Source organism: Acanthisitta chloris, unplaced genomic scaffold, assembly GCF_000695815.1.
Source record: "Acanthisitta chloris isolate BGI_N310 unplaced genomic scaffold, ASM69581v1 scaffold5604, whole genome shotgun sequence".
Taxonomy (NCBI): Eukaryota; Metazoa; Chordata; class Aves; order Passeriformes; family Acanthisittidae; genus Acanthisitta; species Acanthisitta chloris.
Window position 1 is genome coordinate 87,565 of NW_008667561.1, and position 18,347 is coordinate 105,911.

At 43.1% G+C, this 18,347-nt stretch overlaps 1 protein-coding gene across 1 annotated transcript in view; it reads right to left on the minus strand.

Annotated features, from left to right (window-relative positions):
- Nucleotides 1-16,961, minus strand: part of SLC22A23 (solute carrier family 22, member 23) — a 98,161-nt gene extending 81,200 nt beyond the window's left edge. The window contains exons 1-2 of the mRNA XM_009072537.1: nt 16,861-16,961; nt 10,735-10,889 (exon numbers count right to left, since the gene is read on the minus strand). Coding sequence (XP_009070785.1) covers nt 10,735-10,804 — 70 coding nt within the window. The 5' untranslated portion in view covers nt 10,805-10,889; nt 16,861-16,961. The remainder of the gene's footprint in view (nt 1-10,734; nt 10,890-16,860) is intronic.
- Nucleotides 16,962-18,347: the final 1,386 nt, after the last annotated feature.

Here is an 18,347-nt window from a genome sequence, read left to right on the forward strand (position 1 = left end):
ACTGCACCAAGGCACTTCTCACACCCTCATCCAGCTGAGGCATGCACAAACATTGTGCTCCACTGCTGCTCCTCCTCAGAGAATAAACAGCAGCAGAATGAAATGCACATCCTTAACCTAATATATTGAACATGTGAGGTAAGTCACTGATGGAAATGTATTTGCACTTAAATGCCTGAATGCATAGGAGAGGCCTGAGGCATCAGCATACAAGACAGTAGTTTGCTGTACAAGGGAGTGGTCCCTGCCATGGGAATACGACAGAAATCTAGAAAGAGAAGCCACAAGAATGGTTAGCCTGTCCTGAATTCCTCCAAACACAGGTCAGGTAGAGTGAGACGCAGGGACATCCTGGAGCTGGGGCCATCATCCAGAGAGGTGCAGAAACATGGATCCATAATTTCTAATGCAACTACTGGACCACGCTTCCTCCCACAGTTCAGCACAGGCACTCTTCATCAAGGGACAGCTATATTTCCAAGCCACTGAGCATTCTTCAAACACCCTTTTTCTCTAAGATACTACCCGTTAGATTACCAAGCCTAAATTCAAGATTATCTACAGCTGAAAGATTCCTTACTATGTGTATGTGTGACTAAAGTAGACACACAGCTCATATATGCAAAACTGGAACAGTGCTTGCAAAGATTTGCACGTCATTCATTTGACTTCAGTAAACTGGTTTCTTCTCTCACAATTCATACCATAACCAGAATTCAAAGAATGTGAACAATCAAGTTTCCAAGATACCAGCAAGCACTTCGGTCTCAACTTATCACTAAAAGCTACGTAAGTGTATGTACCAGTCATTTAAGAAGGGACCAGATGTTCTCCAAAGACAAAAACACAGCTCATACTTCGAGGTCTGTCAGCAATTGCAGCATTTTACTCATAAATAAAATCATTCACAATGCAACATCAAGCAGTTTTCTTCAAAAAAAAAGAAAAATTACTGATATGAGCACTGGTATAGCATGTATGATTACACTCTGTAGACTGCCAACAAATGCAACAAAGAATTAAAACAAAAGTGAACTTTTTATTGTATCTGACTAAATGTTCACACTTGCAGAATTACTGCAAGGAGCACATCCTGCCAATTTCATGCTTTGAGTGAAATTCAATTAACTTGAACTAGTAAAAATCCCACAAGGTTATGTTATTTGTAAGCAAGAAAACAGGAGTCATATTTGCGTGACTGGGGATGGAAATTTGGCTATCCTTGTTAAATTATGGTTCCTCTTGAAAGGCACATAAATATTTATGTGAATTTGTACACTGACAGCTGTTGCTGGCCTTGAATATTCAAAGTCACTACGGATAACTTCTAAATGCACCTTCCTCATACATATGGCTTTTCCTCTATGTACATCCTGTTGCCATAACCTGGCTTGCATTTTCCTGACAAGCTAACCTGTAGGGATAGGCAGGAAAGGGAAGCAAAGCACTATTCATTCCTAGGTGATTTATGAACCTATGCGTGCTTCCTTTTGCAGCAGAAAGCTGACGTGCACACAAGAAAAATCTGCATATGCCTGTGCCCTCACTGGAAGAAGCATCTGGTGAAAAAAACCCACCAAACAAGACCTCCAACCTTGTATACTGCCTGTCTTAAGGGCAACACCTGAGAATGTTGCTGCCCATCTCATTTCCAACACTACTCCATCCTGTTTTCAAATTCTGCCAAGTGCAGGGACATAGATGAGGAACAGGGCTACAACTCAGTAAGCCAACAGTCCACAATAAGCTTTATATATATGGCCTCTTTCTGACGCTCTCTGTAACAAGTTCAATTTCCTGCTAGAAAAAAAATTAAAAAATAAAAATCATAACTGACATACCTTCACACCACTGACTCCAAACCACCTGCATTTCTCAGAGGGGGAAGAAAGCCCAATCCACAACACACCTCTCAGATCATGAAAGTATGATCGGCTTTAGTCACCCATACATCTATGACCATCTAAGGAGCCTGAATGTGCATAAGTCCATGGGTCCTGATGAGAGTCATCCTCAGGTCCTAAGGAACTGGAGGATGTAGTTGCTAAGCCACTATCTATTATTTTCAAGAAATTGTGGCAGTGATGTGAAGTCCCTGGTGACTGGAAAAAGGAAAATACAACCCCCATTTCTGAAAATGGGAAAGCAGAAGAACCAGGGAACTATTGACCAGTCAGTCTCACCTCTGTCCCTGGTAAGATCATGGAACAGTTTCTCCTGGAAGCTAAGCTTAGGCATATGAATGTGTGGATAGGGACAGAGCAACTGGTATCATCTATCTGGACTCATGCAAAGCGTTTGACGCTGTCCCTCATGACATCCTTGTCTCTAAATTGAGACATGGATTTGATGGGTGGACCACTCAGTGGATAAAGAACTGGCTGGACAGTCACACACAGAGAGTTGCAGTCAGCGGCTCATTGTCCATGTGGAGGCCAGTGAGGAGTGGTGTCCCTCAGGGGTCAGTGCTGGGGCCAATACTGTTCAACATCTTTGTCAGTGACATGGACAGTGGGATTGAGAGCACCCTCAGCAAGTTCACTGATGACACCAAGCTGTGTGGGGCAGTTGACATGCTGGAGGGAAGGGAAGTGCCATCCAGAGGGACCCTGACAGGCTTGAGAGGTGGGTCATTGCAAACCTCATGGAGTTCAACAAAATGAAGTGCAAAGTCCTACATCTGGGCCATGGCAATCCCAGGCGCAGCTACAGGTTGGGTGGGGAAGTAATTGAGAGCAGCAACAAGGAGAAACACTTGAGAGTGACAGTGGATGAGAAGCTCACCATGAGTCAGCAGTGTGCACTAGCAGCCCAGAAAGTCAATCAAATTCTGGGCTGCATCAAAAGAAGGGGCCAGCACATCGAGGGAGGTGATTCTCTTCCTCTACTCTGCTCTCATGAGACCCCATCTGAAGTGCTACATGCAGTTCTGGTGCCCTCAACATAAGAAGGACATGGAATTGTTGGAGCAAGTCCAGAGGAGGCCACGAAGTTGATAAGGACTGGAGCACCTCCCCTATGAAGACAGGCTGTGGGAATTTGGGCTGTTCAGCCTGGAGAAAACTGCCTGGAGACCTCATAAGCAACTTTTCAGTATCTGAAGGGGCTACAAGGGAGCCAGAGAGGGACTCTTTATTAGGAACTGCAATGATGGGACAAGGGATAACTGGTTCAAACTGAAGGAGGAGAAGTTTAGGTTAGCTATTAGAAAAAAAGTTTTTTATTGTCAGGGTGGTGAGACATGGGAACAAATTGCCCAGGGATGTGGCAGCTGCCCCAGCCCTGGTGGTGTTCAAGGCCAGGCTGGATGAGGCCTTGAGCATCCTGGTCTAGTGGGGAAGTGTCCCTGCCCATGGCAGGGGGTTGGGACTAGATGATCTGTGAGATCTATTCCAACCCCTAAAATTCTATGATTCTATGGGTTTAACCATAGACTCACAACCATATCAGGCATACACCAGTGATACACTAGCAAACCCTTGCAACTGCCAAGTATGTAACCATTTCCCAGCCAAAACTGCAGAGTAGCTGGAACTCAGGCAGTGGGCAGGGCATAGTGAAAAGGTTTTAATTTGCTAGTGAGAAGGAGCAGACCTGACAGTTGTAGTGGAGCACCCTCCTCCTGCCTGAAAGGCTCCCTGGCAGTATTGCTGAGACCCACTCTCAGGAGGGAGGCTGACAGGGGCCCCATGCTGGTGCACAGCAGCTGAAGGACACTGCAAGATACAGACCACCCACGTCCTGACAGCAGCATCCGTCACTTCGGACAGGACTTACACGGATGCATGCACATGTGTTATGTGAAGCTTTTGCTACCAGCAACCCTCCACAATGATGAACACTAGTTTGGCTCTACATAGCAGGGAAAAGCCATTTAGTAGCTGTCTTACAAGGACAAAAACACAAGAACAAGCAGCATCAGGAACAGACACAGCAAGGCTCTAACACCACTTTAGCTGAGTCAGAGTTGCAAGTGAAAGGCAACTTTCTGGATGTAACTCTCCATCTTAAAATCTCCCTTACAATCTGAAGTCACAGGTTGTATAAGCAGTTGAGACAGTGCAAAGGAATTTGGAAGAGCAAGAGAAAAGCCCTTCTCATTTCCTTTTCAGAGGCAAAGAGCTTTTAGCTGTGCAATAGGGACGAGTAGACCTATGAGGCCCATCTTAAAAAAAAAAAAATTTAAAAAAATCCCTAAAAGTCTAATTACCATTCTGAACAGTTACAGTATTTGCACGACAGAAGGTGAGATTTTGCATACTGAGCATATCCAAACTGTTGGAGCTGGTCTGGAACAATTAAAACAGAGACACTTTAAATGGTAAAAATGCAAGCTGTGTTCTGAACAGGGGAAATTGCAAGTGTATTCTAATCTCATCTGATTGTCATCATCACAAGTGTAACAACTGCAGTGTTCCATCTTAATTGCGTTCCCAATTGACCAGTCATACAAAAAGTATCTCAAAGAAAATTAATTTTTGTCACACTGACAACACACAAGACTTTCAGCAACTGAAACAAAAAACTGATTAAAATTAGATTCTGCTGCAATTTCTGCATAAACCAAACATCTTCTCACCTTCCAAGGAGCTTTAGAAAGATCCCCCTTTTATTCTCCCATGGCACACTTTAAGACTTTGTATAAATTAATTTCCAAGGGCTGCCTCAAATGGTTCAGTTTTTCCAGGATTCAGGAAAATATGTTAGCAATGCTTCAAGGGCACCTCTGCTCCAGAATGCAGTTTGTAGGGATTAAAATAAGGATGAGTCCATGCCCTAATGGCAGACATTGTGTCCCTTGAAGAGCCTATACACACTCTGAGCATCAGAAAAGAGAAAGAAATTCAGAGGAAGTACTGAGGAAAAAGAGACCAACAGATTAGACGGGTTGTACTTTGAATGTAGTGAGGGAAGTATCATAGAGCAAGAAAGATTTCTATGTAGAAGGAGAGTACTGTAATTCCAATAACCTTTTCTACTCTTGCATAAATTGAGCCCCCAAGCATTTGACGAAAGGCATGCACAGCACTTTTTTTGAGCAGCTGGAGAGCTGCTACTGCATACTATTTTTTTTTTTCAACAGTTCTCATATAAAGCTATCCAAAATGTAGGGGTGTTGTTTCCAGAAACTCGCATCCCATGTCAATGTTACAACAGCCTGCAGCTGCCCTTTAAACAAAGCAGTTCTGTATAATTTAACAATTAATGGTCACTTTAAGGTGAGCCAGGTAAGATTTTTCATTCAGTGGATCCCTCTGTGATCAATCCTACCAGATCTGTGTCAAGTGACTCAGAGCAAGGGAAGGCTGGTTACATAAACAGAAGGTAGGTGGCTTAACAACCTTGATCTTATCACAGACCTGTCAGTGGAGAGAACTGCACGTTACTGCAGAGGTAACTCGCATGTCAATGCACTGGAAAGGAGTCAGATGTTTTCCACATCCTCCAATTTGAGAATGCTTTGCAGAGTTATTTATTGAGCCAGTTCAGATTACACAGAATAGCTTCGGAGCCTGCTGTTTGCAGTGCTTCACCTGCCTTGCCAAGGCCATACTTGCTACTGAAGAGTCAGGAGAGGAAAGCTGAGAATAAAAATCAATTATAAACTTGGAATGCTTCAGGATCTCAGAGCCTACACACTTCTGGGAGGAAGGGGGGACAGAAAAATAAAAACAAAAAAAAAGATAAATCTCACCCTGTATATAAACACCTGACTGGAAGCAAAATTATTTTACAAATCTGACATCACTATAGCCCAATGCCAAGATGCTTCCATGCTCCACTTTGGCACTTGCTCATTCTTCAGACTGGAGCAAACTTTCTAGCACACCACTCTAGCTTTCCAGGATACATGTTAAAGGCATAAAATCTTAAGAAGCCACATTTAGCCTCCCAGATCACTGCCTGTGTGATTTACAGGAGTAACAGGTTAGACTGACCTAGCTATAAATGAGAAAGATACATCACAGCTGGACATCTTAACCAGTCTGATAGTTGCTGCCAAGCTTCTCCAGGCATTTGAAACACAGCCTATGATTTTAAACAGCGTTTCTAACCTTTTTTCTTCCAATAGTGAAAGACAAGCAATGTGCGCACTCATTCCGCTACCATGCATCAGAGGGACACCCCTGCTTCCTCACTCCAACCTGAGATGTCATCTCCTTTTCAGCAAAGCTATTTCCAGAGCTTGTTTACTGGTTCATTCAGTTCTAGACTTTCTAATTTTGCAGTATAATCTGTAGCTCAGTCACCCATGAAACTGCTGAACAGCCTGCAATTGTGTGCAAGTCCATGCCGTGGTTTGTGCTGCCTGAGCTCAGGTACAGTCATTAGTGATAGCACACAGCACTTTAATGGGAGGCTCGTTAAACCTGCCAGGAGCATTTGCCAGGAAAACATATCTCTTCCCCTCCTCTTCTCCTTCTTAAATAGTTTAATTAATACCATCATCCTAGCTTCGACTCCAGAAAGTGACAAAAGCAGAGACACCAGCAAGAAGACAGATACAGCATAGGACAAGAGCAGCTGGAAGGGAACCCCCATTTGCCTTCATTAATTTAATTGCCCTGCCTGGTGTGAGCCCACACTCCCACTCTATCCCCCAGGCTCAGGCAGCACAAGAGTCACTGCACTCAGTAGAAGATTTCCCAAAGAAAGCAGGGACAAGATCAAAGGGTACATCCCACTGACAACCGCACACTTGGTCTTCTCCAGAGGGGAGGTGGATGGTTTGTCTGGCAGAGGGCTCAGGCAGATGTTGGCACCAGCATGACCAGAAGCAGCACGTGAAAGGAGTAGGGGAAGTCCTGCCCTCAGCCATGAGAGCTCTTGCATCAGCTCAGGCCAGCAAGCCCTAAGGAAGGGGCCTGTGCCGAATCAACCACAGCATCTGCCCTTCTCCACAAGCACACAGGAAAAGGCTGCCCCACAGTCAGGGCCAAGGCAATGACCCAGTGAGACTGAAGTGACCCAGATGCAACACTCTCCCCACCCTCAAGATAATCAGATTTGCTTTCTCCTGTGACTTCCACATTTGCCGAGTGTACTTTGTTTCCCACACGAGTTGCAACCAGCAAGCAGAGCTATTTCAGTAAGAGTGGCACACCTCACCGGCTGCACGAGTCCAGAGACACCAGCACAGGCATTACTCATACACACATGCCCCTGCTCAGGGCTCCTACACCTCTCCTTTCCCCTCCCTCTCAGCCTGTCCAAAGGAAAACTCCTCACAGGACCAGCTTAGGGCATTCTACCCTGGTGAGTAAACTCCAATCTCCTCTTCTTCAGCTAGGCAGGAGGCTATGGCACTGCATCCAGTCCCTTGCTGAGCTAGCAAGGTGCAGAATGTCCATCTCTAATCTCTAGGCATGCATGCAGCAACAAGCACCAGAATAAAAGGCACCCTCAGAAAAAATAGCTTTTCCCCTGCTTTCTCTTAACCTCCAGATGCCCAATCTACACACTCTTCTATGTTTAACTGCTGGGCAGGCCACACATCCCCTTCCCACCATTGCAGCCATAGTGCCCCTTAGTACCCTTTCACCATTTCTGTCTTGGCAAGATTCAGCCTCTGATCCCATTTCATCACTTTTCCAATAAGGTGTCGCCCATTTCTGCAGAAATCTGCTCAGCAAGCATAGCAGGGGACCCAAACAGCAACCAATGACAACAGGCAGCTCCAGCTCTGTGCATCAGATGACTGCTGAGAGTGGCATATTGGGAAACACTTCACCCTCCTGGGGAGAGCTTCCCGAGGACCTCGCTGGTGCCTCACCACACAAGACATGTGCCAGTTGCTCAGGAGAACAGGAGCCCACCGAAATTTGATACCAGGCAGGAAACCACTTCTGGAAGACAGTAGACGCTCCTTCTGTTCCACATAAGTACGAAACAAAAGCCTTTCAAAACTGCATGTGTTTGTTCAGTGGAAAAGAATTTGCTGCCTTTCATTCTCCTAAATGATGGAAGGACCCACAGCATCCAGGAGAAAGCCCCAAGTTCATTGCTCCTCTGCTTCCCTTCTTCACAGCAAGTACCATCACCTGCACAAAGCCTGTCTATTTCTGCAGCTTCACTAAAATTTTCACCTCAAACACCTTTTCCAGTGAAACTAGAGCAGCTGCAAGAAGACTTTTCAGTTTAACAAATCAGTATCCAAAAGAGGTTTCTCTAGACAAACCCCAAGCAGCTCCAGGCAAGAGGTTGTACTTGAACACCACAAGTTACTCACCACAACACTGGGGAAAGCCTGCAGGGGAGCACAGGCAGCTTGGGCTCAGTGCTGTCCCTCCACAGAAAGCAAGGCTCATCCCCAGGCTCACTCTCTACCTTAGGGCAGACAGGTAGGAAAACAGTGCTAGGCTGTGAAGATGAGTGCGGTTTGGATGGTAAAGACAACTCAACCTTGGCAGTTCTGTTCTAAAGACAGCACCTTGGTGTTCTTCCCACTCCCGAAACATCCAGAACTGTTATTTACAATTTCCCTTAGGCAGGCCATAAATCCAAGCACAACTAGCAAGCTCAACACAGTGTAAAAGGATCCCAGTGGCAGACTAATTACCTTTGCAGGCTATGCAAGCCTATCCAGTTTGCTTCTGCACAGTAGCTTTGGAAAGTTTGGCTAATGACTGCAGCTAGCAGATCAAACTTTCCACTTTCCATTGTTCTGTTCAGGGCAGCCAGCCGGGAACACAGGGGCAACAAACCTCCAGGGGAAGAAACCAAGGCCATTAAGGGAAAGGGAAGAGGGGCTGTGAATCATAAGATTACTTGGCACAGGAGTGCAATGGCATGCTACAGACTCCAAGCAGAAACAAAAAGATAGTAAATTTAGATTGAGAGGAAGTCTAACAGATTATGAGTACTAAAATCAAAACAATCACCACCATACAAAACCCCCTATTACTCCCATTCTCTTAAGACTTCTCTCCTACTACTCTATACCAAGGCTACAACATTCTGTTTCTTTGTTTAAATGCAAGTATTTAATACAGTAAAAACCCACTCCCCTTATCTTCCAAGACAGGAGGTCAGGATATTTAAGAGAGGCACAGGTGCTGCATCTTTCACATTTTCTCACTTCCATGAAGCACACCGATGTCCAGCCTGCAGCTAATTTCACATGGATCTCTCCTAACACCTACTAGCTCTATTTATGCCTTCCCTATCCAGACAGCAGTGATTATAGCAAACACCTGAATTAGAGGGGAGGGGTGGTGATAAAATATCAGACTGAAATTGTTGCTCTGGACCAAGTAAAGCATGAAGTAACCAGAATATGCTATTTTCTGAATGAAAGCCTTGAACAGCAAGCTACTTTTTGGTCTAAGGCAACACATACACACTTTCCCTTTGATCATAAAATGGTCTATAGTGAAACTTTCACTTAGCTGGCATTTCCTCATGAAAAATCTTCAGTTGTAATATCTCTTGTATACAAACTCTCCACCAACCAAGAAAAACTAACATACTGCATTGGTCTGCGAAAAATCCCAATGAGCCTATTATCCAGCTGAATGTCACACTGGTAATGGCTGAAGCCCCCTCCCATGGGTACCACACAGGTTAAATTACTTCCCAATAAAAGTGTAATGTCTTCAGTGGCAGTTTTGTTTTGGTGAAAAATTCTCACTAGAGGTTACATGACCAAAGGCAAGAGAAGAAGAAAAACAAAATAAACGTATCTTCAGTACCATATCAGATATAACAAAGAAGTGCCATACAGAACAAATGCTTGTCTACTGCAGTCAGGCCTCTTCCCCCTTGGTACAGACCAAAAACAAAACAAAAACTGTGCAACTTAATACTACAACATACTCCACGCAAAGTAAGGACACTGTGCTAAATCTTGATGTTTAAGATACCATCTAGAATAGGAAGCAAATAAAAATTTATGAAGATCTGTACAGCAGCTTCTAGGATATAATTAGATAATATTTTTCCACAGCCATAATAAGGAGAAGGAAATTGTGTTTCCCTCTGTTGGTGTGGTACTACCTGTTAATTACAAATAGCCAAGGACACAGAAGATAATCTCTGGAACATATCCAAGGGACACATACTAGGCTGGTGGCATCATGCATGTACTCCCCCAAAGGCAAGGCCTCCGAAAGGGTTTTTCAAATGTTTTGGCTACAAGTTTACTAGTCACCCCAAATACAAGCATGCAGATATTTCTTACAAGCTTCTCCTCAAGTTTCTCGCAGAGATTTTTTCCCCTTGTGAAACATACATAAGCCTAACAACGAAAGTTGATAAAAGGACTTCAGGCTCTTCTCACATATTTTTGCTGTACCTTAACAATCCTGAGGCAGGGACACAGGATATCTTGCTGCAAGTAACAGAGGAAGTTCTGAAAAAGTGCCAGAGTAGGTACTGCTAGAGACAGTGAAAGTGGCAAGTCTCCTAGTGAGCTCAATACTGCAAGGTGAAATCTACTCCCATTACACATTATGGCCATGACAGAGCTAACTTCCGGGTTTAAACAACAACAGGCAAACCCAAACCACCTTATAACTCTTTTAAAATGAGCTCTGAGACAGCTTCACAGTCTGCTCTGCAGCAACCTGAAGAGACAGCTGCAAAATAACTACCTCCTTATCAAAACTCAGGCTAAAGCTTTTTCAGACCATATGATTCTGGTCTGATCTGTTTGACCAAAGGCAGAAAGCCAAAGAACAGCAAACCCCATACTTGATAAAGGTGCATTTGTATTGGTGATGAAAGCATACTCACGCAGTGCGTACAGGGAGAGGACTATTCCAGCCAGGCAAAATCCCTCAAAAAACCTGAGTGTGCTGAACATGGTCACATTCACTGAGAGTGCCACAGTCAGTCCAAATACCAAAATGAATATGACAGAGGAGAGCAGTACAGGCCGTCGACCAACCCTAAAATTAAGGAAGTATGGAGAAACAGTGTTAAAAGCCAGGATGGACATATTGCTTGATCATTAAAACCGGCAAAGAGAGAAACAAGTCATGCAATCCCATCCAAGTATTGCCACCTGTTTTTAATGCTTGTTCTATTCTCTTTTTTTTTGCTTACTAAACCCCAGATTTCTCTGCCAGCTTTGCATTGACAAGTTCATTTCAGATGGGATTAAGCAGAGACAGCACATTGTATTACTGCTTGATTTAACCAGCATTTTCAAAACACCAAAGATAAACAAGGAAACATATAGAAGCTACCATAAGGCCATAAACAAGGCCTTGGAGATGAAAAGCAACTTCAGAGCTTTTTTCTGTTCTAGCACAGGAGAGTATATGGTATTAAATGCTATATGGTGTAGTATATTATCAGCTGCAGAGGCCTCCTCTTTGCAACAGACATGCTTTTCAGCCTCTGAAAAGAGCCATCTGCAAGAGCAGCCAGCTCAAGAAACTACTTTTCTTCATCTCATTGTTGAGGACAAGCCTAATAAACATGGATTGAGGGCTCATGTCTCTTCACTGAGCCTTAGAGAGGCTCACAGGAAAACTGTGAGCACCAAGTCCCTCCACCTTGTATCCCCACAGCAAAGACCCACAAAACCAGTCTGACTGGAAGATGAGGAATAAACCACTCCAAAAATCATTACAGGCAACAGGGACGTGAGGATTTGCAGCCCTCCTTTGCAGGTGGGCTGGGCAGCTGCAACCTGTAGTTGCACATGTTGGTGCAGTGCTAAGAAGGGGGAAGAGTTATGCTGCCACTGGATGTGGAGGCAGTCACTGCAGAGTTTGGCTCTTTTATGTCCAAGGAACATGAGATTTTTACATCTCTTACTCATACGCTTAGTGTTTATAATTCCCCTTTCTCCCTCCTCTTCCTGTGCAGGGAGAACGATATGAAGCATCAGAGCACATGGCTATTTTTACGCAAGAATTGGATCATTATGTGGAGATTTCCAAAATTTTTCAACTTGTCAACTCCCACAAGTTTTCCAGTGGAACTGAGGATCCCTTTTAGTCAGCTCCATATGCCATTTCCACAAAGAATATGTGAACTTGCTTTTCGTAGGCAGCTTTCACAGACCCATTCAAAGCAGTCTGTCAGCTGCAAGCCAGCCATCAGGTTGAATGTCAGCACAATAAAGAGCATTTAAACCTCACAACTTCGTCCAATTTCACATGCGGTAGCATTTCAATTATTTCAGCAGATTGTTACCAGCAGTTATAAAATACATTATATATGTACATTCACAATTAGAACTTTGGATTTTGCATTACTTAAAATGGATGACATCAATAGAATAGGGAATGAAGGGCTGAAAAGGAGATATTGTTATAATTTTTTTACATTTTTGGGAACCGGAAGAGTGCACCAGTCATGATTTAGGCTTTTTCAAAGTCACACCTAAGAAAGTGATGTCATGGCTCCTTGCATGAGAACAGGTTTACGATTATTTTCAGCTGTGCCATCACCTATGGAGCATCTCAAAGATTTAACTTCCTAGTATTAGTCATTCAAAGTTTTTGAAAAAGAATGTTTTCAAACAATGGATTTTTTGTTAAAAATATAAAAAATGTTTTAAAACAGAAAAAAAAATTAAGGGTCTAGAGGGTAATTTCTATAAGGAATGGCTGAGGGAGCTGTGCTTGTTTAGCCTGGAGAAGAGGAGGCTCAAGTATGACCTTATTGCTCTCTACAACTACCTGAAAGGAGGCTGCAGCCAGGTGGGGGGCACTCTCTTCTCCCAGGCAACTAGCAACAAGACAAGAGAACATAGTGTCAAGCTGCCCCAGGGGAGGTTCAGGTTAGACATTAGGAGGGATTTCTTCACAGAAGGGGGTGTTAAACATTGAAACGGACTACCCAGGAAGGTGGTGGAGTCTTCACCCTCAGAGGCAAGTTAGTTCCATGGTCTAGCTGACAAGGTGGTAATCAGTCAAAGGTTGGACTTGATGATCTCAGAGGTCTTCTCCAACCTAACTGCTTTTGTGATTCTGTGCAAACTGAAGACAGCAAGGTCAAAGCAAACTGCTCTCCATCAGTGTACAAGCCCAGCCCATCAGAAGATGAGCTGCTGTCGAGCTGAGGGTTGGGAACACATCATCACTGACTCAGTGATACGCAATGCACCGGGGACATGCTGGACCCCAGGGCAGCTACTGCTGTGTGTACCTCAGATTTTATATTTACAGAACACAAAGCACTTGAGCAGGGAGTGGAAATACCTCATATAAAACCTTGAATACAGAAAAAAGCCTATGTACTTCGTGTTATCAGTGATCTGCACAGAATTTTGCAGCTCCATTTTCGTCATGCCAAGCTGTAATTCATACCAATTAGTATTTGTGCAAGTGTTTTGCAGATGAAAGACATTATGCAAACACTTAGAATTAGGAACTTAATTCTCATCACAAGCCTGACCTGCCATTCCCTAGCGTTGATTGAAAAAGACCTCATGCTTAGCATACTTCAGTTCCCTTCTTCCCCTCCTCCCACCCTCTGTACTCGAGGTTATCCATCATTAGGACACAGAATTTCTTCTACCATTATAAAGTTATGCAAATTAATGGCAGCTGCTAATGAAAAAAAAAAAACCAACCAGGAAATCCAAGAGTCTCCTGGGCCTGTGAAAGCCAGCTGAGGCCAGATAAGCCCTCCAGTAAGAGGCATCACCGGCATCTCCTAACACAAAACCAGTCCTCCTCCTCACCAAGGCATGCAGCACACACCTCAAAAAACAAAGCTCCAGGGCAGCTATCAGCCATATATTTGGTGATCCAGCAGTGTTTTGACAGGATGGAGTCTTAGAGCATAAAGAAAAGCCTTTTATATGTAGACAGAATTATCTAACAGTACATGGAAATGTGTGTGAGAAATTAAACCATACACAATTTCCCTGGTAAAACAGCCCCAGGATGCTATCTGCTGCCATCCAAACTGCTCCAGAGAGAGACTTCTGTATCACAGAAGTCTCAGCCTACACTGCATGCTATTATCTAGATCAAATGCTAAATGCTGCCTGCACAGGTAAATAGCTAGGAATACAAGCAACCCCAGGCTTTTGAAGAATCTGCAACCCACACAGTGTGATAAGCAAAAAGATATTCCTAAGATCAGAGTTGCACCACAGAGGGAGAGTGAATGGTCTAAGGACAAGACCTGCTTTTCCCAATGCATGTACCTTGCCACCCTGAGATAACTAAGCTTTGCTCTTGCAGCTGATCAAATTGGTCTTCCCATGCCATCCTTTGCAGTCTGTCTCTCAGTTTTGGAATCTGAACTGACACAAAGGCTCCAAAAAACATCAGAGCAGGTGTAACACAGGAGCCGTACATGGCAATGAGAGGTCAAGACTTACTGCCTCAATGCTACATGAACACCAAGCCCACCTGCTCCAGAAGGAATCCTTCCACACAAACCTCAACAGCCTCTGCCCAGAGCAGGCAAAGTTGCCAGCAGCACTCTGACTGTGGAACAAGTAACTTATTCAGGCATTGCACACCGTCAGTCTTCACACAGCCAAGCATGTTTACAGACCTTCCTCCTATAGATTTTCCACACAGAGCTATCCCAGTGTGCAAACCTGCTGTATTTTGAACATAGAACACTCAGTTTACATAGCAAATTACCTTAACACACTATGCCTTAGCCTCATACAGCTTTAAAAGCATCTTTCAAAAAGGAAATGCAAAGCACCTAATGGTACAAAAACCCCAAAGTATCTTCTAATTATCTAAACTGGAGAGTGGTATATAAGTGAAATGAAAACAGACTTCGAAAGTTCATGACACTTTTTATACATTACTCTGTTTTATCTTCCCTGCTCTTGCTTGGGACTGACATCCTTTTTTTTTAACCTCATTTTCTCTTTCTACTGGTGCAATCTGTACAATCCCCTTTGTATCCACCTCTCCATACAATCGCCACCTTAGCAAAAACTCAATCTGTGATTAAATAGCAAAATGAATTCCATTTAGGTCTTATTTTATCAGCCCCAAATGCTACTTCTAAATGACAAAGACTATCCAGCACAGGAGCCCTGCTGGATCAGATACATCAGCTGGCAATGGGGACTAAACTGGAGTATGAGGACTAGCTTTGGTGGCAGCAAACCATGTCCATTCTGGTCATCCACAAAAGGGTCACTGTTCCCTCTGGCTGCCAAGTTATACTTTTTCTCCTTTGCACCACAGCTGGAAACCAGATTCTCCTAAACTCACTAGACATTTCCAGATATTTTAAAATCAGGGTAATTTTATGCTGCATTAGCTCAGCTAAGCAGCTTGGAGAGGGGTCCAACAAGCACATGTGGCAGTACAGAGTACACAAGTGGGACAGAAATGGATGGAAGAGTGGGATGTTCCTTTTGGTGGCAGAGAGTTATTAAATCTGCTTACTGCAATTCTCTCTCAAAGCCAGTGCCTTCAGCAACAAGTTGTTCAATTATTTGTGGCTTATTTGTCAATTATAGCAGCACTTGCCTAACTTGGTAATAAGTCTGCTTTCTCCATACTGATTCCTTTTTAGGAAAGCCAAGCAAGATCCCTCACTTATTTCCCCCCTATACTTTCTATGACTTCTTAGAGCCCCATTTTACTCTGGTATTTTAATCAAATTTGACTCATGCATGTCCCTACTTCACTGAAAACTCATGCTTCCTCACTTGCCTAAAAACTTGTAGTGACTATTCAAGAATTAAGATGCAATTTTGCTATGAACACTTGAGCCAAATTACTGCACAACTACAGGGGGCCTCTTCTCTCCCAGCTGACTGGTGAGTTGCTGAGGCTTTGTAAGATCACCCTAATAGGCAACTGTTCTTCTTCCATTCCTGTTTTAATGAATGGCAAAAGAATTAATTTGGGGCCATTTAAAGCACCAACATCAGCAACTGTGCTGGAAGCCACTGAAATGACTGGGACAACATTGCAGAGCTATTGTTTCAGATGCTGCAAGTTTCCACTGAAATCACTTGACTCATGCCTTTAATTTCTTTTTGTCTTCTCTTTTGCACTACAAGACCATTTTTAAAAATAAAAGCTGAACTCTCAGCATAATTGGGGTAGCCAATAATGCTTTAACTACTGCAATTTAAGGAACTGTGCTCTGCTCTTCTAAGTTTAATACCCCCAACGCTAGCAGCGCACAAGTCAGCGAATCCTTAACAACAACAAATGTTTGCTTAACAAGAACTTTAAAAGTATAGCAATGGAAAGGTTTGCAAAAAACAGCCTTCAACTCACCAAAAAATACTGTGTAAGCACAAAGTTGATTTTACATTAGTAATGTACTCAGTGAAATCGATGCCACTTCCAATTTCATTTGGCCCTATCTCTTGGTTAAGAAAAAGAAAACCCTAAACTAAAAGCTTCACTTATATAATTAGAAAACACTTAATTCAGCACTAGCTTTACAGCTGTAATAAATTGTATCAACAGGAAATAACTAAGTCAACTATCAAATAGTTTGTGCAATTTACCTTGATATAAATTACTCAGGTTCAAATAATTAACACAATTTTAAACTGTTTGCCCATCATGGCTCTTTCAGAACTGAAAAATCATCATGCAAAGGTTCTTAAAGAATATAAAGTAGAATGCAATCAAAACAATATTTAATACTGTTACTTATTTATAGATATATTGCATTGAAAGATTTTTCACTTACCAGTCAGCTAACCTTGATATAAATTACTCAGGTTCAAATAATTAACACAATTTTAAACTGTTTGCCCATCATGGCTCTTTCAGAACTGAAAAATCATCATGCAAAGGTTCTTAAAGAATATAAAGTAGAATGCAATCAAAACAATATTTAATACTGTTACTTATTTATAGATATATTGCATTGAAAGATTTTTCACTTACCAGTCAGCTATACATCCTGTTTTATTTATAGATATACTGCATTAAAAGATTTTTCACTTACCAGTCAGCTATACATCCTGTTATTAAGTGGCCGAAGATTAATCCTACAAGTAAGGAGAACTTAGCAATATGGACTTTCCAGGCAGAATCACAAACAAGATCCCACTGGAAGAAAAAAACAACAACAAACAACTGGTAAATGGAAACAAATTAGTTTCTCAGGTGTGTTTAAACATACTAATACTGGTGTAGAGCTTCTTCCAAATGTCAGTCCTAGCACAAGTGCAAGGAAATGGCAGTGGAAAGCTTTCCCCCTCAAGTCAAACTCCAGTCCCCAAGAAGCAAATTAAAGACTCACTTACTTCAGTGAGTTTCATAAGACTCAGTTATAAAATGACAATACCCAGCACTTAAGTATTCCCCTCTCCAGGCCACATGAGTTTAGCCTAAGGGGTACCTCCATCAGACATTGGCAGTACTGTGCAGCTGAAGTGTCTCACCAGTGCAGCCCCAGACACCTACTTCCAGAGCCCTGTGAAGCCCACCAGCAGCAAGCTGGACAATTTAAGAGCAAGTGCTCCAGCTTATGTCCTCAGGGCTGCTTGAAAACATGAGTAAAAGCAGCTGCTTTGCCACAGGCCCCTGATGGCCATCAGCTCCAGGCTCTCAGTGTCAAGATGCTTTTGCTTTCAGAAAAGCATCTTGATTTTCCCCGGTGGTGGAAGGGGCTGAAGACTAAATAAAGGCAGAGCTTGTCAGGACAAGTCCTGGCAAGGAGCCAGACCGGGCAGCTGGAGATCACAGCTCAGCCATGCGACTTCTTGGGACAGCAGCCCCCACAGTGACATTTCACAGCTCAGAGACCAGACAGGGTCTGAACCTCCACAATAAAGCTTTCTGTCCAAAGGAAGGGGAAATGGACCATTTCAGGCAACCTGTCATTAGGGCACTGCCTCATTCTCATGAGAAAGATACAAGGTTTCTACTGAGGCTTCCCTAAACTCCAAGTAATTTTCCTCTGAGGCAGAGGAAACCAGAAGAACCAGACTGCATTCCTGGCTTTAGTCCAACATCCTCATTGCCCTCAGACATGTAACTTAATCTCTTTTATGTGTAAAGTTTGGATAGTTACTATTATGCCCTTGAATAAATGTAAGAAGATATGTTTGTTCGTGGTTTGTGAAGTGTTCAAATATTGATGGTAATGGGAGCCATACACATTTCATGACATATAAGTACAGCTAACTTTGGAGTGTCAGATACTCCAGAATTGAAACTTTGCAGAATAAATGGCTGTTTGTCTGTAATGTAATAGCAGCAGCCCTCCTGACACCAGTAACTGAAGTTCCATGGCCAAAAAAACAAAGTAGAAGTATACAATTTATTTTTAAAGTCAGATGCAACTTCAAAACCTTTCCCTCAAAGGAGTTCAATTAGGTGGGCTGCAATTTTGAGCATTTGACGTATGGCCCTTCCACAAACAAGGCAGGACCATGATGTATGGCCCTTCCACAAACAAGGCAGGACTCAGTCCTCTGGTTCAACATC